At 35.5% G+C, this 23,062-nt stretch overlaps 1 protein-coding gene across 5 annotated transcripts in view; it reads left to right on the forward strand.

Moving 5' to 3' along the window:
* YTHDF3 (YTH N6-methyladenosine RNA binding protein F3) overlaps positions 1 to 23,062 on the forward strand; it is a 40,507-nt gene that overhangs the window by 12,060 nt on the left and 5,385 nt on the right. For all 5 annotated transcript variants that reach the window (XM_019421244.2, XM_019421247.2, XM_019421251.2 and 2 more), the window contains one exon: positions 4,005 to 5,603. In XM_019421244.2, coding sequence (XP_019276789.1) covers positions 4,005 to 5,603 — 1,599 coding nt within the window. The remainder of the gene's footprint in view (positions 1 to 4,004; positions 5,604 to 23,062) is intronic.

Here is a 23,062-nt window from a genome sequence, read left to right on the forward strand (position 1 = left end):
AACTTTTGTTCCTCTTCACTACCAAGGTACATTCCTCTAATTGATATTCCACTTAGCTAGCAATTAAAAACTTATCTTAAATTTAGCAGAACATCTTTTTTAATATTACTATTGAAGCTCTACTAATTCAAAATGTGTTGACCATATCTTTTAAACTCTGAAAGTTTCCTATAGTTTTTCTTTTTCTTTTTTTTCTTTTTCTTTTTTTTTTTTTCTTTTTCTTTTTCTTTTTCTTTTTAATTTTAATGTTTATTTTTGAGAGAGACAGAGTGTGAGCAGGGGAGGGGCAGAGAAAGAGGGAGATACAGAATCCGAAGCAGGATCCAGACTCTGAGCTGTCAGCATGGAGCCCGACGTGAGGCTCAAACCCACAAATTGTGAGATCATGGCCTGAGTCGAAGTCGGATGCTTAACCGACGGAGCCACCCAGGTGCCCCTCTATAGTTTTGTTCTTACTAGAACCCAAAATGAAGCCTTGCCTTTAGAATCTGATTAAGTACTTTCATGGGGCTAAAACTGCTGAAAGAATTGGAAAAATAAATGGTTAGTGTTGTTTGATAAACTGCAGAAAGCAGGCCAGTTACCCACTATACTGATGAAGTGTAGGTGGTGGAAATAACACTGGACAGCTCTATAATCAGATCGGGGACAGCAGTGTGCCTGCTTATTAGCCAGAGCTGTCTGTTTGGTAGCCCTCATGACTAACCGAACGCATTTTAAAGTAATTTAAACTTGCCGTTTTTACAAAGTCTGTAATTGAGAGGTGAAGTAGTAAAAATTACGATTAAAAAAACAATGGAAAAGATCTCTAATAAAAGCCCCCACACCCAAAAGTGTTTGGGCCTGTTCCAGCCCCACAGGTAACAGAGTTGGCAAAATTTGTTTCCCCAGTCTCCAAAGAAAATTGGCTGGTTTTTTAGGAATGAGTACAGATGAGACCATCAGTTAAAACAGGGTGGACAAACTATAGCCCAGGGATCAGATCCACTCTATGCTCTGCACTCTGAAAAAACCCCTAAGCTAGCAGCCTATTTACCCTTTGGCCTTTAGTTTGCTAACCTCTGAATTATTATGGTTACAGATCAGTTAGGAACTTGGTATGTAACTGTGTGAAATTTCTTATCTGTGATGGTGAAGTAATATTCAACATAAGTTAGAGGTGTCATTTTGCAAAAATTTGATTATGAAGAGTTCAACTTTAAAAACTTTCTATCTGGTCTGATTTTCCACTCCCACAATAGGTAAGGACTTACTGAGTCCACATTTAATGCCAACATTCTAAATTAAGACTTTGAAACTGATTACCTCCCTATTCAGCACACTCTAGTTTTCTTCCCTAATATGGAATTTATTCACTCCCCTGTATTTTATGTCTTTTTAACTGTAGGTTTTCTTTTAGAATGAATGTATCTGTGTTTTTCAGAAGCAGGCATTCAATAAGTGCTTGGGTGAAGTAAATAATAAACTAATAAATAAAAGGATAGTTTTAGTAACTTTAAGCTGAAAAAAGATAACTTAAAAAATATTTTAATCTATTATGCATGTTATATTGGCTGACCTGTTCATTTTTATTAAGCTTTTTGGAGTTTTATGTCACGGGGACGTCCTTGTCAGTGTGAAGCCCTATGAGTGCTTTTATTTTTAATAAATAATTTAGTGATCAGATTATACACACGTGAGTGTGTGTGATCTTCATGGCTAGTAAGTTTAATAATCATTACTAATTTTTTCAAGAAGTTTTTCTTTGCAAACCATTGTTGGTGATTTTGAGCTTTCCTGAAAATTTCTCTAGTATTAAATATAGCAGCCAGTATTTCCAGTGTTGGTCTGTATGACGATGCCAGTACTGTTGTGGTTTCAAAGATGTTCTTCATTTCCTTCATACTAATATTCTGAGCATTATATAGGTAATAATTAGCTAATACAGTTGAAGAATATACTCAACTAAATTAGTCAACAGTAGCCCATTTATTTCCCGTTCTGAACGTAGTTAAAATATACTTATATCAAGTATATTTTAAGAGTCATTGTTTTTTCTTTAAATCGTACTAAGTGACAGAATTGTTTTTTTGTCTTTAAGACCAAGCATTGCTGGAAATACTCAATAAATCTCTGTCATAATTAGTAATTTCAATGCAACTTTTATTTGTCTTAAGTTACTTTTTTTTTTAATGTTTGTTTCAAGAGAGAGAATGAGCAGGGTAAGGGCACAGAGAGAGAGAGAGAGAGAGAGAGAGAATATCCCAAGCAGGCTCTGCAGGGGCCAATGCGGGACTCAAACTCATGAACTGTGAGACCATGACCTGAGCAGAAATCCAGAGTCAGAAGGTTAACCAACTGAGCCACCCAGCACCCCTCTCTTATTTTTATATCAGTTTTATTGGCATCATTGCAGAAGACAAAATATTAAGTTTCTCATAGAGGACAATTTTGACAGTTGCGAAGTGTGTCACAGGTAACTTCATAATAATAAAATATGTCAATTGCCAATGATAGGCCCTTAAAAGAATGTCATGTGAATACCAGGTAGTATCTATGATGTTACTGTCACACGTTTATATTGGTACACTTTCTTAAGTGGTAGAGAAGTGGTGGAAATACTTTCTTGAGTGGAAGAGAGTAACAACAACAAAAAAAGCTAAATACTTTGCTCTAGGAACTTTGAATAAGAATGCCTATGTAAATTAAGTGAACAGTCAGCCTTCAGAATGGTATTCATCCTCGCATGGTGACTTCTAGTTGTCCTGATTAGGTATTAGCTTAATTCTTGCATTTTGCTTAATTCTATACATTCAGAGGTCTGTTCAGTGCTTTAAAAAATCATACCTAAACCAAAGGGTGAAAATCTATTATCAGACATGTTTTTGGCTTAAACCAATTTTAAAATAAATCCTTAAAATGTTTGTTTTTTACATTGGCTAGTAACAAGTTTGAGGTTTTTTTCTTTAAATAGAATTTGGTGTTTTCTTTTATGGCAAATCATTAAATGAATCATTAGTTACTATTCACAAGTAAACATTGATTTAATTGCAGTAATTCTGGAAAAAATTGCAGGAACTCACTATTTCTAAATTAAAATTCTGATTAGGAAGGTGATAGTTTATTGGGTAAAATTCAGAAATTAGAGTCTAAAAAGCGGCACCTATTATCCCACCATTTAGAAACCACAGTAAGGATTTTGTTTTGATTTTTTTTCAAAATGAGCAAGACAAAACAAAAAGCAAATTTGGATCATGCCATAGGTATAATCTTGTCATTTTTTTCTTCTCATAGTGTGAGCATTTCTTTTTTTTTTTTTAATTTTTAATGTTTATTTTTGAGAGAGAGAGAGAGAGCGAGCATCAGCGAGGAAGGAGCACAGAGAAGGAGACACAGAATCAGAAGCAGGCTCCAGGCTGTCAGCACTGAGCCCGACATAGGGCTCAAACTCATGAACCTTGAGATCATGACCTGGGCCAAAGTTGGACACTTAACTGAGCCACCCAGGCCACCCTTCTTTTATTGTTTCTTAATGAAAGTACAGAATGTAACTGCTAAATTGGATTCCATCATATAGATAGGTATTCTAAAATTCCTCTATTATTTGGCATAGATTCCAGATTTGTTTGATCTTTGCATGTAAGTTTTTGGATACATTAACTGTTTAAAATAAAGTTGGCTGTAAATGATCAATTTGTGTCTGCAGAGTTTATAAATCAGATTTTTGTAGAAATGATATTTTTAAATTGTGCCAGAGGATCTGACTCTTAGAAATAATCCTCTTCCTACCCACCTCCTCGCTCCCCTCCCCCAAACCCTGCAATTTTATAACGAATATTTTAAAATAAAAATACCAGCACATTTTTGTTTTGATAAAATTGGGTTTGAAATTTTCATTTTATCTGGAAGAAGTGCATTTGGTTTTCATTTATTTAAAACTATTTGTTTTTAATCTTTGAGAGTCCTTTTTTCCCCCTGGTCTTAAGAGGATACTTCGCTCCTGATTATGATCTTTTGTCTTCCAGAGTAACAGCTATCCACCAATGTCAGATCCATACATGCCTAGTTACTATGCTCCATCCATTGGATTTCCATATTCTCTTGGGGAAGCAGCATGGTCCACGGCTGGAGACCAACCTATGCCGTATCTGACAACCTATGGACAAATGAGTAATGGAGAACATCATTATATACCAGATGGTGTGTTTAGTCAACCTGGGGCATTAGGAAATACCCCTCCATTTCTTGGTCAACATGGATTTAACTTTTTTCCTGGTAATGCTGATTTCTCTACATGGGGGACAAGTGGATCTCAGGGACAATCAACACAAAGTTCTGCTTATAGTAGCAGTTATGGCTATCCACCTAGTTCTCTTGGGAGAGCTATTACGGATGGACAGGCTGGATTTGGCAATGATACTTTGAGTAAGGTGCCTGGCATTAGCAGTATTGAGCAAGGCATGACTGGACTGAAAATTGGTGGTGACCTGACAGCTGCAGTGACAAAAACTGTAGGTACAGCCTTGAGCAGCAGTGGTATGACTAGCATTGCAACCAATAGTGTGCCCCCAGTTAGCAGTGCAGCGCCTAAACCGACCTCATGGGCTGCCATTGCCAGAAAGCCTGCCAAACCTCAACCGAAACTTAAACCCAAGGGCAATGTGGGAATTGGGGGTTCTGCTGTGCCACCACCTCCTATAAAACACAACATGAATATTGGAACTTGGGATGAAAAGGGGTCAGTGGTAAAGGCTCCACCAACCCAACCAGTTCTGCCTCCTCAAACTATAATCCAGCAGCCTCAGCCATTAATTCAACCACCAACATTGGTGCAAAGCCAACTGCCTCAACAGCAGCCTCAGCCACCACAACCACAGCAGCAACAAGGACCTCAGCCACAGGCCCAGCCTCACCAAGTGCAGCCCCAACAGCAACAGCTGCAGAATCGCTGGGTAGCTCCTCGGAATAGGGGAGCTGGATTCAACCAGAACAATGGAGTGGGCGGTGAAAACTTTGGTTTAGGTGTTGTTCCTGTCAGTGCTTCACCTTCTAGTGTAGAAGTGCATCCAGTGCTGGAAAAGCTAAAGGCCATAAACAATTATAATCCCAAAGACTTTGACTGGAACCTGAAGAATGGACGTGTGTTTATAATTAAAAGCTATTCTGAGGATGACATACACCGATCCATTAAGTACTCTATCTGGTGTAGTACTGAGCATGGTAATAAGCGTTTGGATGCAGCTTACCGTTCCCTGAATGGGAAAGGCCCACTCTATTTACTCTTCAGTGTGAATGGCAGTGGACATTTTTGTGGAGTGGCTGAAATGAAGTCTGTTGTGGACTATAATGCATATGCTGGTGTCTGGTCTCAGGATAAGTGGAAGGGCAAATTTGAAGTTAAATGGATCTTTGTCAAAGATGTTCCCAATAACCAGTTACGGCATATTCGCTTAGAAAATAATGACAACAAACCAGTTACCAATTCGAGGGACACTCAAGAGGTACCCCTAGAAAAAGCTAAGCAAGTGCTTAAAATAATTGCTACTTTCAAGCATACCACCTCAATCTTTGATGACTTTGCACATTATGAAAAGCGTCAAGAAGAGGAGGAAGCCATGCGTAGGGTAAGAGTACAGTGGTTTTTGTATGTAGGGTCTTTTTCTTGGGGGGGTACATATGGATGGGTGTTCTTTAATGCCTTTTAATATTACATTTTGAGTTTAGGAACTTTATTCTGAAGGAAACCAACCACTTAGCTTAAGAAACAGAACTCTGCAAACTCCCTTGAGGGCCTCAGAGGCACATTAAATCCTTTTCTCTTTCCTTCCTAAGTGTCATCCTTACTCTGAATTTGCCTGTTCTTTATATTCAGGGGATAAAGGTCATTGAGTTGTATTCATCAAAGCCTAGTAAGTTCTGCATTTATAACTAAGCAAATTTAGGAACTGGTGAGGGACTCTAATCACTAATTTTAAACATTAGTTTTAGGCAAAAACGTGCTTAGGATTTTGAGACAGCTTTTAAATAAATGTTTGAATATAATTTATTTTGTATTTGTGAGAAAACAGATTTTTTTTCCCCGAAACTCCTTCCTGAACCATTTTTTAAAATATTTGAGAGAGAGCTCGTGAGCAAGCAGGGGATGGGGAGGGACAGAGAGAGAGGGAGAGAAAGAATCTCAAGCAGGCTCCACACACTGGTGGCGCAGAGCCCGGTCAGGGGGCTGAGATTCACCAACCATGATCCGTTAATGATCTGAGCCAAAATCAAGTGTCAGACCCTTAACCAACTGAGCTACCCAGGCACTCCCTTCCTGAAACATTTTCATAATTTGTACATTTAAATTAAGCACTTGTATAAAGTATAGGAAGGATCTGACTTTGGGAAGGCAGTTTAGAGTTGGGAATGCATGGACTTTGAGATTTTGATTGAAGAATTTGATTTCTTATTCTGTTATTGATCCTCTCTGAAACTCGTGAGACTTTCCTGAAGTTATGCACTCTTTTTGCTCGCGTCATGTAGGCCAGAATTTGGTCACGGGGCACAAAGGCAAGACAGCTGGGGAATGTTTTCTGTTCCAAACCGCAGAAGAAAATTGGGGTCCTATTTTTAGGAGGAAAAGAGAGAATGGATATAGTAGACAACTAGCAGATTTTTCCATAGACGGTACATTCAAATTTCTTTTCAAATGCCGCAAGGGTAAAGTTACTAGAAGGTTTTTTAAAATATTGACTGGTAGAGAAAGAGATACGGGAAGAGCATGCAAGCAGGGGAGAGGGGCCAAGGTTGAAAGAGTCTTAAGCAGGCTCCACACTTAGCATGGAGCCCGATGCAGGGCTCAATCTCACAACCCTGGGATCATGACCTGGGCTGAAGTCAAGAGTTGGATGCTCAACTGACTGAGCCACCCAGGTCCCTCAAGTTAGCAGCTCTTCTAATAAATTATGTTGGTTACTATGGAAAGCTCTTACGTAGAAAATGTCAGTAATTTGTTTCTATGTGTGAACTTAAATATCTGTGGCTCCTTAATCTTTGCAGACAAGGGAACTATTTGAGCGAACGTTCCTCACTGGTGAATAATATTGAAATAATAATTCTAGAACAGTAGTTTGCAAACCTTAAGCTGCTTAAATTATTGGGATGCTTCTTGGAATGCAGCGGTTCTTCCGCTGTAGGAAAATCTGATCTATGGATGGCCCTTGAACAAATGTGCAGGTCAGGGGTGCCCCCCCCCACCCCCCAGTTTCCATAGTTGGAAATTTGTGTGTAACTTTTGACTCACCCAAAACTTAACCACTGATAGCCTGCTGTTTACAGGAAGCCACCTTGCTGATAACATAAACAGTCGATTAACACACATTTTGTATCTTACATGAATTATATACTGTAGTCTTACAGTCGAGTAAGTGAGAGAAAACATGGTATTAAAATCATCAGGAAGATAAAGTACATTTACAGTACTGTATTTAACAGAAAAATCTACATATATCCCAGTGCACACAGTTTAAACCCATGTTGTCCAAGGGACAACTGTATTTCATAAAGGACCTGCTGGTGTACATTTTTAATAGATACCTTAGGTGATTCTGGTGCTAGTGATTCCGGTTAAATGTGGGAGAAGAGTGAAAAAGGAGGATCAAAAGTAGCTTCTGAACTTTTGAGCTCAGCAGGTGAGTAAATGGTCATACTGTAACTGCCATGACCAATAGTGGATCAGTAGAACTGATTTGGGGTATGAAAAGTAGGATGCAGGTTTCTTTTTGAGGAGGTGCTGATTTTAAGGTGTTTTTGAGAAATATGGACTGTGAAATCTGTGATTAAGCAGTTAGATGTGAGAGTCACACATTTGGGAGCTTTCTTTTCTTAAATAGTTGATTCCACGAAAGTGGCATGAGATTGCTCAGGGGAAAAAGATGCATGGCAAGGAAATATTTACCAATTTTTTTTTCCTCTCCCACCACTAAGGGGTGGTCACCCTTGTATGTCTTCCACATTTCTTACCTACCCGGTCTGCAAATTTAGTCCTAGTTTATTATTTTTTTTAATATAATTGTCTCAGGAATTATTTATGACAGTTACATATTGTTTTTATAATCACATATATACCACAGTGATTTAAACTTAATTTTTAAACTTAAAAATTTTACATTTAAATTGTTTCAGAGTTTACTGCCAGTCTTTTGATGGTATATAATCCATCTTTGACATGTTTATTTTTAATCTTTTTCTTGTCGTTCAACCTTATGTGACATATTTGATAATTTTTTTTTCAGTTTATTTATTTTGAGAGAGTGAGTGGGGGAGGGGCAGAGAGAGGGAAAGAGAGAATCCCAAGCAGGCTTCACACTGTCCCATGAACTGTGAGATCTTGACCTGAGCTGAAACCAAGAGTTGGACGCTTAACAGACTGAGCTACCTAGGTGCCCCTTCCATATACTTTTCAACTTGTTTAGTTTTTTAAAATTTACCTACAGTAAAATTGTGAATTTGTAAATTCCCTTTTGCTGACTTGTAGTCAAGTGCTTCCCTCCCCCTTTGATCAATCCATTCTCTGTCTCTATAAGGCATTTTTCATAATGTCATGTAAACGAAATTACATAGTGTGTAATCTTTTAAGATTTCTTTCACTTAGCATGATATCTTTGCAGTGTGTCAGTGTTTTATATATCAATTCTTTGTTCCTTTTAATTACTAAGTACCATTCCACTGTGTGGATTCACCATAGTGTTTTTATCTGTTCATCCTTTAAAGCACTTCTGAGTTGTTTCTAGTTTTTGGAGAATGTAAATAAAGGTCCCATAACTTTGTGTATATATCCTTTTTAAAAAAGTTTTTTAGGGGTAGTTGAGTGGCTCAGTCGGTTAAGCATCTGACTCTTGATTTTTTTTTCAGGTCATGATCTCGGTGTTCATGAGTTCAAGTCCTGCGTCAGGTTCTGTGCTGATAGCACGGAGCCTGCTTGAGATTCTGTCTCCCTCTCTCTCTCTCTCCTGTCCCTTGCTGGTGCTCTCTATCAAAATAAATACTTTAAAAAAAGATAAAAGTTTTAAAAAAATTACATAGTATAATTCACTTTTTGAGGAAGTACAGTTCCATGAATTTTAACACACTTATAGATTTGTGTAACTATCACCATGATCAGGATACAGAATAATATCATCATCCTGAGAAAGCTATCTTGTACTATCCCTTCATATTAACATTCTTCCCCCATATCTAACTTCTGGCAACCGTGATTTGGACTCAGTATAGTTCTTTTTAAATTGAAGTATAGTTGACATACAGTGTTATTTTCAGGTGTACAACTTAGTGATTCAACATTTACATACATTACAAAATGCTCACCACTGTAAGTATAGTTACTGTCAGCATACAGAGTTATTACCATATTCACTATACCTTGTTCTGTGCTTTTGTACTTATAACTGGAATTTTGTACCTCTTAATCCTCTTCACCTCTTATACCCCTCCCCACCCTCCCAACTTTGTTGATTTTTAGATTACACATATAAGTGAAATCATATGGTATTTGTCTTTCTCTGTCTGACTTATTTCACTTAACATAATACCTTCTAGGTTCATCCATGTTACCACATGTGGCAAGATTTCATTTTTTTTTTAATGGCTAAGTAAAGTCCCATTGTGCGTGTATGTATATACACCACATCTTTCTTCATCCATTCATCCATTGATAGACACTTGGCATTGCTTGCATATTTTGCTATTATAAATATTGCAACAATAAACCTAGGGGTGTTATATATATATTTAAATTAGTGGTTTTGTTTTCTTTGGTTAAATACCCAGAAGTAGGATTACTGGATTGTATGGTGTTTCTATTTTTAATTTTTTGAGGCACCTCCATACTGTTTTCCACAGTGGCTACACCAATTCCCATTTGCCCAAACGCTGCACAATGTTTCCCTTTTCTCTAAACACTCGCCAGTACTTGTTATTTCTTGTTTTGATGCTAGCCATTCTGACAGGTGTCAGGTGCGATTTCATTGTGGTTTTGATTTACATTTCCCTACTGATTAGTGATATTGAGCATGTTTTCTTGTCTGTTGGCCATGTCTTTGGAAAAATGTTCATTCATGTCCTTAACTCCTAATTGGAACTGTCATTTGTAAATCTTTTCCCATTCAGTAAGCTACCTTTTAGTTTGTTGATGATTTCCTTTGCTGTGCAGAAGCTTTTTAGTTTGATTCATTGTAGTTTTATTAGTATCCTTTTTTGTGAAAGGATATTTTAAGACTCATTTTGACCTTTTTCTGTCATCATTGAACCTGGAAGAGGATCATCCAGGTCAGGTATTTGCTCCAAAACAGGGTTATTGTTGTTTTTTTTCCTTTCTTCCTTTTAATGTTTAGTGTTAGTTTCACATTCTCTTCCTGCTGCAAATGTGGAGACAGGAGAATCCTGTTGATTGTTAACTTTACCAGTCAAATGATTCATCAGCCTGTGAAGAGTGAGAAGGGAGAGCCAGTACAATGAATATGCTAGTGAGTGAAATTTAACTTTTCTTTGAGGTTGAAACAGCCATGTCGGGGAAACTGTTTTCTCTGTTTATTGACTGTTTTGCATTTGGGGTATCACGTGTCCTTGCCCAGTTTTCTTCCTGGTGCTGTTATCCCTTGTCTAGCAGGAATGTGTAAATTTTCATTTGTAGATTTTCTCTTGGATAATGTTGTGCTTACACTTTAGCTTTCCAGCATAACTGCTTTTAAATACGCTTGGCAACCCAGTGATAAAGGATGTGTTCCCCCTCTGTTGTAGGTCCTCCTTGGCTCCATCAAAAAGGACAAATTAGTGGTGTTTGCTAGAACTTTTTTTTTTTTACTTGTTATGGCCATTTTCTTTGTTAAAGAAAAGGATTTGCAAGTCATTGTTTAGTGTTTGTTCTCTTTTAACATGACCCCATCTGTCTTGTGTTTTGCTGAAATTCTTCAAAGCTTCTGATATGTGGAGGTCACATTTTCCCAGATGCAAATTCTTCAGTCTTTGGGTAAAGTAGGGTTTCTTAAGACCCAGAATAGCACTAATTATAAAAGAAAAGATTGATGAAATTTGACCAGTTTAAAATCTGTTCATCAAGGGGCTCACCAGTCAGAGAATGCAACTCTTGATCTCAGGGTCGTGAGTTCAAGCGTCATGTTGAGCATGGAGTCTACTTAAAAAAAAAAAAAATCTGTTCATCAAAAGATGCTTTAAGGAGGGTAGAAAGACATGTAAGGCCCTAGGAGGAATTTGGACATAAATGACCAAAGATTAGTTAGTATCAAGAATGTAGAAAGAACTCCTGTGAATCAGTTTAAGAAAAAAGATGAACCCAGTTGAAAAATGGGCAAAAGATAGATTGAAACAAATATGGCTAAAAAGTATATGAAAAGATACTCAGTCTTATTAGGGAAATACAAATCAGGAGTATAATGAAAAAAATTTTTATATCCGTTTATTTGGTGAAATTGAGAAATTTGATAGTATCAGGTATTAGACTGTAGATCAACAAAAGCTCTTCTACAGCTGGAGATAGGACCATTAAATTGATAACAGCCATGTGGGGAAGTAATTTTGCATTTTTTTGTAAAGCTGAACAAAATTTCATATATTTTATAATTCAGTTCTTTGTGTACACACACGCACGCACACACACATACATAGCTAAGAGAAACTTCCTAAATACATCAGAAGACACACAAGAATATAGATAATAGTAAAAAGACTGGGAACAACCTAAATGTTTATCATCAGGAAAATAACCAAAATATATTGGTGCCATAATGATAGAGTAGAATTGATTGAACTATAGCTACATGCAGCTGTATGTGTGAATCTTTTTCCTTTTTATTTGGACATAATTTTTAATTTATTTGGAAGAATAAGAATAATATGTGAAACACACACATGCCTTTTATCCAGATTCACCTATTAGTGTTCTTCCCTGTTTGCTTTTTTCATCAATTTGAGAGTAAGTTCCCTATATCATGGCTCTTTACCCCCCCAAAAGTATAGTGTTTATTTCCTAAGGATAAGGGTATATAACCGCAATACTATTACAAGTTGATTCTCAGTGTCCTTTTTGCCATTTTTTTTCTTTTTTCTAGTATAAGATCTGGTAGAGAAGCTAAAATAGCCAAAATAGAATTAGCCAAAATAATTGTAAATAGTAAGAACAGTTTTAGAAAGCTTATACTAATCTGACCTCAAATCTTTGCCTTTCCCTGGTTTGGGAAGATTTTTTCTTACGCTTTTTCAGGGAGTTACTAGTTTTAAATTTTACATTTGGGTCTGTGGTTACTGTAACTTTCATTTCTCTTTCTAGTGTTCATGTTTTTATTTAAGTTCTTAGGCCTACTTATGATAAAAGAAGGATTTTAAGAAGCTAAGTCCATCTTCTCATCACTGGGTCTTTAATTGACTTTTGTTTGTTTGTTTGTTTGTTTGTGGTTATTTTGACAACAGAGGAATTCCCCAGGTTGTCTTGCCAGCAAAGCACTCAGTGGAGGAGCCTGCTAGACATCCTGTCAGGTTGTATAATACTTAGAAAGTCATGCTGTCTCTTTTAAACTAAGGGATATTGCTGAAACTTAAAACTGGAAGAGAAATCCGTGCTAATTATCATAGTATTTGCCTCGTTCTTCATTCTTAATATTTTAACACATACTTTTTTTTTTTTTTTTTTTTTTAATTTTTTTTTCAATGTTTTTTATTTATTTTTGGGACAGAGAGAGACAGAGCATGAACGGGGGAGGGGCAGAGAGAAAGGGAGACACAGAATCGGAAACAGGCTCCAGGCTCCGAGCCATCAGCCCAGAGCCTGACGCGGGGCTCGAACTCACAGACCGCGAGATCGTGACCTGGCTGAAGTCGGACGCCTAACCGACTGCGCCACCCAGGCGCCCCTTAACACATACTTTTGATACCAAAGTATTTTATTAAAGTCAAGCTTAATGGCAGAACAACCAAGGCAAACTCACTAAAAGGATTCAGGAACAGAAGATAATTACAAATATAAAACAAAATTTATTTTGTTCTTAGGATTCGTATGTAAAAAGAAAAGAAAGCCAGAAAATGTTTTTGGAAATGAGAAATACGAATGTCAAAATAAAAACAATACAGCAAGCAAGCAGGTAGTAAAATAAATGCTCGTGTTTTAGAGCTAGTTAATCTGGAGTTTCAAATCGAAGAAATTTCCATATGTGGAGTAATAGAGATGAAAAATACAAAAGGTAAAAACAAGTGATGGAAAGAGGGGACGCCCACTGTCTTTCTAAAGGAGTGTTGAAAGAGTATAGGAAAAAAACCATCAAAGGGAAGAATGGTTAGAGAAAAATGCCCAGAGCCAAAGGTTGTATGTTTTCAGTGGGAATGGGCTCAAGCTGAGTGACTAGCAGCATTATTTCCAATTGAAAAGAATTAAAGATAGGATAAAGAGAAAATCTTGAACTTCCTGAGCAAAAGACAAATTGCCTTCTACAAGGGAAGGAGAATCAGACTATCAGAATTTTTCCATCTACAACTCTGGATACTCCTATGGAAACTCTTAGAGTGGAGGGGAATGGGGTATATAGAATTATATTCTTAAGGTCAGTGTCCCATTATATCAGTGAAGGGGAAACGCAAACTAAAGAAGATTTCAGGTGTACAAGAGTAGCCGCATATCCTTCATGAGAAGGTAACCTGAAGAGGTTTTTTAGCAGAATGAAAAAGGTATTCAAGAAAGATAATACCTGGTAACTGGTTATACTAGAACAAGTATCTCTCAGCAGGGGCAGACTCTATGTATCAGACAGGTCTTCATTGTATGTAGTGTATCTCAGGACTATAAGCATCTCCACTGTGGTCTTTAAAGCCTGACAGATGAAATGAGCCCTCAGTGGGGAACCACTGACCTTGGAGAAGTGAAGGAAGCTAAAAAGAAAATAAAATTCTAACTAAAAGAAAATAAAAAGTTTCTAAGTAATCATGTTCACAGAACATAAGTTCTGTGAGAGCAGGGCTTGCTTTTGTTCTCTGCTGAATCCCTAGCACCTAATGACTGGCACATAGTAGCTGATTAAATATTTGTTGAAGGAGTAAATGCTTTGAAGAATCTCTTTCCTTTGGGGAAGTTTGAATGTCATTGAATTTTTATTTATTGGTTTAAATTGCTGTACTTTTTTATTTAGGAACTCTGTACTCAGTTATTCAAGTTACATAATAAATGCTGCTGATTGTTTTTCCCATTTGTAGAAATGGACAATTTAATTATAGTTAGAACAAAATGTTATGAGATGGAATAGAAGGAGAGAAAGAATTGAGGAAGGGTAAATAAATGCACTGTTTTTCTCATCTGAAGGTAACAGATGATTGTTTAAAGATGATATATCAAGCAATTGTGCCTCAAGCATATTATTTAAAGTCATAAAGACAATCACTAAAACTAAAAATAGTGTGGCTTCTAGTGTAAGGCGGGGGGAAGAGAAGGAGAATATAACACGTCCACTGTAATACATTACCTGTCATATACAATGGGAATTGATAGTGTTCGCATTGAAAGAACAAGAAATTTATGTGTTAGTATGCTACTTAAAGTTATAGTGGCGACCCATTAGGAGGAACTTAGAAGGGGCTAGAGGTGGGTACAGGAGCTGACTTTTTACTTGAACTTGCTATTTGTATATATTACTTCTAATGATAAAGCTAGTTTAATTGCAAAATAAGAGAAAGAAAACAAAGAACTAATAGTGTTCTGAGTATATTTGTACAGATAAATATGAGTAATCTGCACAGCAGTAGAATCTACTTTTGACTATTTAGATAATCTTTTTATTGAAATATTACTTCTGCTGTACTTGAATGTGAGTCATTCAGATCCTACTAGATATTCTTTGATTATAAATCCTTATCAGGAAACCTAATCCCAAGTAAAATTTTTAGTTTTATTTCCCTGTAGAAATTAGAGTTTTCAATTGCCTGTAACTTTGAGGTGACTTCCTAAATAATGCATTTATTTACCTGTTCTCTCAGAAACAGATGAAGACCCGCAGTTTATGCCAAAACAAGCAAGACATAATGATAATAAAATCCCTATTAAATTGTTTTAATTTCTAGAATCTTCTATGCATTTTGCTCATGTATACCATTGTATATTGTTAGTTATTTTGAAAGAGCAAATTTTAGTACCTCCAATAATATTTTTCATAATGGGAATACTTTTGATTCTGAGATGAGATGATAGTCTTTCTCAAAGTAACCAAATTTTTTGTTAATATATAAGAAGTCACTTCAACAGTAACACTACCTGTGACAACAGTGAACATTTCTCTGATAGTTCTATACATCTTTTTCTCAAGTAGAACATTTAGTTTAATGCTTTCCCATTAATCAAATTATAGTTCTTTAAGATCAAGAATTAGTCGAAGTCTGTTCTCATCTACCTTTTGGTAAACTTTTTTATGGATGGACTACTTTTATACTGAGTGAGTTGATTATGATTAACAGAAACAAAATTTTGCTTTTCCTTTCATCTTTACTATAAAATTTGAAGAATAATATTTCTTTGGAAAATAGTTTTTGGCACAAGATGTGTCACAGTGGATACCATAAGCTTTTTTTTAAATTTTTAATTAGGCTCCATGCCCAACGTGGGGCTTGAATTCATGACCCTGAGATTAAGATTCATGTGTCTACTGACAGAGCCAGCCAGTCACCCCAATACTATAAACTTTTTATATTACGTATTTAAGTAATTCTCTGATAAAACATTGAGTGGTATTTTTGTATAGTCAAGATGATACAGTTTTAAGTGTAGTAATACTGTGTTTTGCACTTGGTAAATAGTCTTTGTAAGCCAGAGTTGGGGAAACGACGTGCTCTGATTAACATTTTAGGGTACTGATTTGTTTTTATTTTTTTCTCAGATTAAGGTTCTTGCGCCATAGGAGAGTTAATAGTGGCTGTATTTTGTTCCGGTGCTGGTTAAGAATTTTAGAAGTTTAGTAAATGAACTATCTATAGCTCACTGGGTTCATGCTAGATCTTTGGGAGATACTTCTTTCATACCTATTACAGTATGAACAGTCATCATTAAATTTGATGGGTATTTCACTTACTTTTCTTCAGCAGCAAATACATTATTACTTCATGAACATATGTGTTTAGGTGATACGAATTATCTTGTTTAAGTTTCAGGAAGTAACTTAAATTGTTGAATTATCTTTCCAGTTTACTTAATGATTTATTTTAAAAATTGTGCAATTTCTTAATTTAGAAATTGACTTGCTATATTGCACTCTAATTTCTGAGTGAAACTCACTTCACTGCCTCTTGACAGAAAACCTTGAACTTATAGAAAGGCATTTCAACTCTTAGACATTACATATTCAATACTGATGTGTTCTGTTTTGCATTTGAAATAACAAAAGGGAATGGAGGAAAGATAATAGGATATATAATAAAATAACTAAGGTAACAGAAAGCTACTAGTTAACAATTCCACTTTTGAATTAAAAGTCTGGAATGTACTAATTTTATTTTTTTCATTTTATTGTAAACAGACCAAACTCTGATTCCAAAATAGAATTGTGTGTGGATTCCTTTTATTTGGCTTTAAGACCCTCTGTTCCTGGGTCCCCAGATCAGCCATTTTGTGTGAGGAATCTACTAGCACACATCTACATCTTGTATTCTGGTCAACCTATATCACCATATATTTAGTTCCTGTATGGTTTTTTCTTAACTGGGATCCCTTTTTCATTCCAGCAGATATATACCAAGGGTTACTATTACTAGTAAGCCACTAAAGATAAATAGCCCTTCGTTTATGGAATTTAATCTGCTTGGACAAACATAATTAATTTCTCTCAGTTGTATATTTTTCAGTATTGAGGACCTACATGTCTCTTGAAGAATTTATTTTATGTGTGTGTGTGTGTGTGTAAATATATATATATTTATTTATATATTTATACATTATTTATATTTATATATATATTTATATATTATATATTTATTTATTTATATTTAATTTAATTTTGGTATTTTTTTAATGTAATTGGTAATTTCAGTTTTACTTTTCAGTTGTTTGTTGCTGGTTTATAGAAATATTTTGTATCTTCTGACCTTTGTAAATTCATCTATTAGTTCTAGGAGTTCTAATAGAACATCCTTAGGATTTTCTGGCTGACAGTCACAGTGTCTGTAAATAGAGACCATTTTATTTTTTCTTATGCTTCTTTTTTGTGTGTGATTTTAATTTTAATGTAGTGTGGCTTAAATGTGAAATTAAGTGAAAACTCTGAAACCAAAATAAGACTACACATAAATAAAAAAGTTAGTGTAGTGAGTGATGTTATTTTGCTGAAACTAAATCACAGTTCAGACACATGAGTTAGTTCTAAGGCTTCTTAGAATCATATTCTTACTCTCATTTGGACCTAAACTAACGTATGCTATGACTGTTGTCCACCACTTTTCACTATTTGAACTTACTCCTAACTCTTTCATTTTATAGTACACTTTGAGATTACTTGATCTTTGGTTGGTACGGATAAATTGATAATAAATTATTAGACTGCATCTGTTCTTTTTTTTCAAACCTGAAATATTTCTTTATTTTATAAATGCAAACTTGGGCACTGGAATCTCTTAAAGCAGTTTTTTATTATAGTGTGATCATGCAGGGGATCAAGAATGTTAAGTCTCACGTACATGGAAACATTAAAAAAATCGAAGATTTGGCTTTGTAGAACAGAGCCTCCAAAGCAGAATCATTCTCTTTTCCCTTGATGATTTTTTTTTAATTTTGATTTTATTTTACAGTACAGAATTGATCTATTTCCTTTACATTTTTTGTGTTTTGCTTTCTTACTGCAAAATGATCGATCATGTTTTTGGGACAGTGCAGGTCAGAAGCTTATCTCAGTATTAAAATACTTTTATGGATCTGGACAAATGTACAGACTTTTGAACAGCTGGGGCTTTTATCCATCTGTTATTGCCCTTGTTCTACTCTCTAGTGTGAAATTTTTCAGTTGTGTAAACCAGTCTGAGTAGATTTTAACTCTGGTAAATAATTTTCCTTCTGAAGAATTGAATCTATTACATATTTTAACTACAGTCATTGTACATCTAAAATCTTGTCTTTTTTTGGAACATGTCCCTCTTTTTTATTTAAGTCTGATAATTCACTGGTTTTAACTTTGGGGCAGAATTTAACCCTCTCGTAAACAATAAAAAGAGAAGCTGGGCAACCATTAAAATCAACAGTACTCTGTGGAATATCTATGTATTTCATATTACTGCACCAATATGATACTTAATGTATTTGGGAGTTGTGTTTTTCTAACTTCTCACTCTGATTTTTTAAACATTTATTTGGAAGTAATTTTTAGATTTACAGAAATGTTACAGAGATAATATAGGATGTTTCTCTGTATGTAGTTTCTCCTAATATTGACATGTTACGTAATCATAGTATGTTTATCCAAACATATGTTTTTCCAGATTTCCCCACTTTTCCCAGTTTTTCTGTTCAAGATCTGGAAAACCAGTTTTGTATTCAGTTTTTATGTCTCCTTAATCTTCTCTAAGCTATGACAGTTTCTGTGTCTTTCATGGCTTTAACACTTTTGAAGACGTTACTGGTCAGGTGTTTTATAAGGTGTCTTTCAATGTTGGTTTGCCTAATGCTTTGCCATGATTAGACTGAGTTTATGGGAAGAGTACTACGTAAGTGATAGGTCCTTCTCATCTGATCGTATGTAACTTACTGTGATGTTAATTTTGATTGCTTGGTTAAGGTTGTATCTGCTAGGTTTCTCTAATGTAAATGTCCCTTTTCTCCTTTTGCATACGGTGTTCTTAGAAGCAAGTCAGTATGTCTAGCCCCACACTTTATTTTTTTAATTTAAATTTTAGTTAACATACAGTGCAGTATTGGTTTCAGGAGTAGAATTAACGTGATTCCTCACTTATATACAACACACAGTGCTCATCACATGTGCCCTCCTTAATGCCCATCGTCCATCTAGCCATCTCCCACCTACCTACCTTCATCAACCCTTAGTTGTTCTTTATAGTTAAGAGTCTCTTGTTTGTTTACTGCTCTTCTCTTTTCCCCCTCCTTCCCATATGTTCATCGGTTTTATTTTTTAAATTCCACATAAGAGTGAAATCATATCTTTGTCTTTCTTTGACTTATTTTGCTTACCATAATACATTCTAGCTCCATGTAGAATGTACATGTACAAAATGTACAAAAATTTTATTTTTTGATGACTAATATCCCATTGTGTGTGTGTGTGTGTGTGTGTGTGTGTGTGTGTGACATCTTTATCTGTTCATCAGTTGATGGACATTTGCAGTCCACACTTTAAAGAAGGAAAAGCAAGCTCCACCTCATGCAGGAAAGAGTATTAAAGAATTCGTGAAATTTTTTATTTATTCAGCTCTTGTGTTTGTTCTTTTTCTTACTTCTAGAATATTCCTTTTGTCTTAGATCCCTACAGTTCTCTAATTTTTTTTTTCTTTGTGATTTCCAGCTCTTTTTTTCTGATTTGTAATTTGAGATATTTCTTAGACTTAATACTCTACTTTCTAAATGAGGCTGTGACCATTTTCCCCTTTAATTCATCTACTGAAATATTCAGTTTGAAAATTAGATTTTTAACGTAAACAAAGGTGTTTGTCTTTTTGCATTTGGGTCTCAAGTGCCTGCCTGCTTTTTCTTTTTTTTTCCTTCCAGGTATTCACTGGTTCCTTTTGCAGTTCTGTGTTACTTGTGTTCCTAGTGCTTTTTCGCATTTACTTTTTGGATGGTGTGGCGTCTTAGATACACATTTACTTTTTCCCTTGTGGCTTTTTTAACCTCAGGTCTGGTTACTGAAATATTGCTTATAGTGATAAACCTACCAGTGATTAAAAGGAAGTAAGTCATTTATCTCTAAGGTATAAAGGCAAGCTGTTGGCCTCTCTCAGAAAACTGAAGAAAATTTTGTTTTCAAGCTGTTTCCTAGGTAGAGAAGTCTTAGCTCATCTGTGAAACTCATGGTTTAACAAAAAGACATGGGTTGGCAAGTAAACTTCTTCCTGGAGCTCATCTCCACATGCCAACTTGTGGATCTTGACCTTAGGATCATATGTTGGTCTCCAGTGTCTACTCACTTCAAGGTGGGGAAGAAGCCCTATACCAGACTCAAAAGCCCTCTAATCTCTGAATCTGCCTGTTTGAGGCCTAGCTCTGTTAATGGAAAAGGAGAGGAGAAGCCGTTCCTCTACAACTTATTTTTTGAATTGTCAATCATTAAAAATAAAAATTCTGTGAGTCACTTTGGGATTGTGTCCTAAAGAGTGTATATGTTTAAGTGCCTTCTTCTGAACTATCACTAAAGACATAGTCCTGTAGGTGTACTGGACCATGGCTTCCTTTGAATGATTTGGGTTTCCTTTCTCCCTCTATCCAGCTATCACTGATAGCTCGGCATCACTTAGCCTCATTTTTCTGGTGGTCTATGGCTGATAGCATGCCCATAGATATCTCATTATATTCAAGTTACTTGTTTAATATTAACAGTGTCAGGTGCAGTTCTAGATCTTGTTAATGTAAATGTGGTTGTTTTGTTTTGTTGTCTTAAAGCCGAGGTGGTGTTGACCATATTCAGGAAGACCTGAGTTTTGTTGGTGAAATTTTTTCCATGCTAAGGACTTCCAAATTTGTATACCCACCCTGGACCTTTCCTCTTATCTCCAAACTCATGTATCCAGTTGCCTGTTTGACATCTTCTCACAGTTGTCTAATAAGCATCTTAAATTTAATATAACGCTGTTTGCCTGCCCCAAACCTTCTCTATCTCTGTATAGGGCACCACTGCCCTTCCAGTTGTTGAGGCCAACAATGCTGGACTCATTTGTGAAACTTCTCTTTCTCACTTCACGTCTAATCAGTCTATCAGTAAGTAACTTGTCGGCTCTGCTTTCAAAATGTATCTGGAATCCAAGCTCTTCACTAGCTCTGCATCTTCCAGCCCTGCCTAAGAGCTATTATCGTACTGGATTATTACTGTGCTAGCCTTTCTGGCTTTCCTGTTCTCACCTTTGCTCCCCTACAGTCTATTACCAGCAAAACAGCCCTTAGGAGATCCTCGGGAGACAGTTTTTTCATGCTTCTCCTGATACTGTTAGTATCAAAGTATTGCTAACCTCAAAATATGTCAGGAAATATTCCCCCTTTTTCTAGTCTCTGGAATAGTTGGTGTAAGTTTAGAGTTATCTGTTCTGGGACAGTTAATGAAATGCACATCTAAAACTATGTGAGCTTGGAGGCACCTGCCTGGCTCAGTCAGAAGAGCATGTGGCTCTTGATCTTGGGGTTGTGAGTTCAAGCCCCATGTTGGGGTGTAATTACACACACACACTTAACATGTGAGACTGGTGGGTTTTTTTGGGGGTGGATTTTTAATTGTTGATTAAAGTCCTTTATTACAAGTCTCTTAAGGTTTTCTACTTATTCTTGAGTTTAGTTTGGTAAATTGTATGTATATAAATTGTACTTTTAGGAGGTTGTTTTGTCTTAAGCCTTTTTTTCATATTGGCATTAATGATATTTTTATTTTTTAGTTGTATCAGTCTTTTGCTATTAATGTATCTTCTTTTTAAATCAGTCTTTCCAGAGATTTTTTCTCTTGGTAGTTTTTTTTTCTCCCAAATACTAATAGATTTCCCCCTCCAAACACCCAATTTTTATTCTCTGGTTCTCTTTATTCTTGTTTTCTGTTTCATTATTTTCTGCTGCTATCCTATTTTATTCCTTCTACTTTTGGGGGCTTATTACTCATTTCCTAACAGATTGAGTTGGATGATGAGCTCATTACTTTTCAGACTTTCTCTTTTTTTTAAAGTTCTACATGTGTAAATTTCTAAGTGTTTGTTGGGACTTAGACTAAGCATTTTCATTATTGTACTCATGTAAAAATTTTTGAATTTCCATCATGATTTTTTTTGGAGATTTTTTAGAAGTGGTTTTAGAATTTCCAGATGTGGTTAAGGTTTTTTGTTAATCTGTTTTGCTCCTAAAACTGATGTCAGAAAATGTGATGGTGCATGACGTAGACCATGGTATTTATTGAGATTTGCTTTCTGGTCTAGCATGTAGTCCCCTTCTGTGGTTGTTCTATGTGTACCCTATAATTGGTTTGGTTTTCTGTAGCATGTATATTCACTCTGTATTTTTACTAATATATGTGCTTTACCAGTTACTTAGAGAAATGTGTTGAATTCTCTTGCTATAATGACAAACCTGTCAAATTTTCTTTATAATTCTGACAACTTTTAATATATGTAAAGTTGTTTTTTTAGTTTAATGTTATTGCAGCTTATTTTAAAAATATCTGTTATTTAGTATCGAGTGACCGTTTTGTCTCCCAACAGTGGTTTTTGCCTTCAAATGAGTTTTGTCTGGTACTAATATAGTTGTATCAGTCTTTATTTGGTTTGTGTTGTCATATGTCTTTTCATTACTTTTAACTTTGTGACCTTATGTTTTAGGTTGTTTTCTTGTAAATCATATATAACTGGATTTTTGAAAAATCTGAACTGTTATTTATATTTTCATTGAAGAACAGAGTTTTTGATGCTTGATTATAAATGTATATTTCTGCTGTCTTAGTTTGTACTTTCTAATTAAATCTAGTTCATTCAGGCTCTCCCCTCAACCCTTCTGTCCTGTTGTATTGATGTATGTGTTTTTTTTTTTTTTTTTTTTTTCCTCTTTTCCTGGCCACTGAGTTAGAAGTTACGCATTACATACATAGCTATCTTGTAATACGTATGTAATTTGTATATATTAAATTTGATTCAGCTAAAGTGCATAGTTGATTACAGTTGAAACTGAAATAGTATCTCTGACTTCTATTTTAAATAACACACAATCCTTATTGCTATAGCTGATCATCTCCCTTGAATTAAATTTCCCTTTGTCTAACTTATCCTTAAATAGTGACTTTTTTTTTTTTTTTCTGTAGTTTGAAGGTTCTTCATGGAGTTGATAAATTTCTGTAGTTTTTATATCTGGCTAATTAAAGCAGGCTTCAAAATTTTTCACACA

Source organism: Panthera pardus, unplaced genomic scaffold, assembly GCF_024362965.1.
Source record: "Panthera pardus isolate Hobbes unplaced genomic scaffold, ASM2436296v1 HiC_scaffold_7, whole genome shotgun sequence".
Taxonomy (NCBI): Eukaryota; Metazoa; Chordata; class Mammalia; order Carnivora; family Felidae; genus Panthera; species Panthera pardus.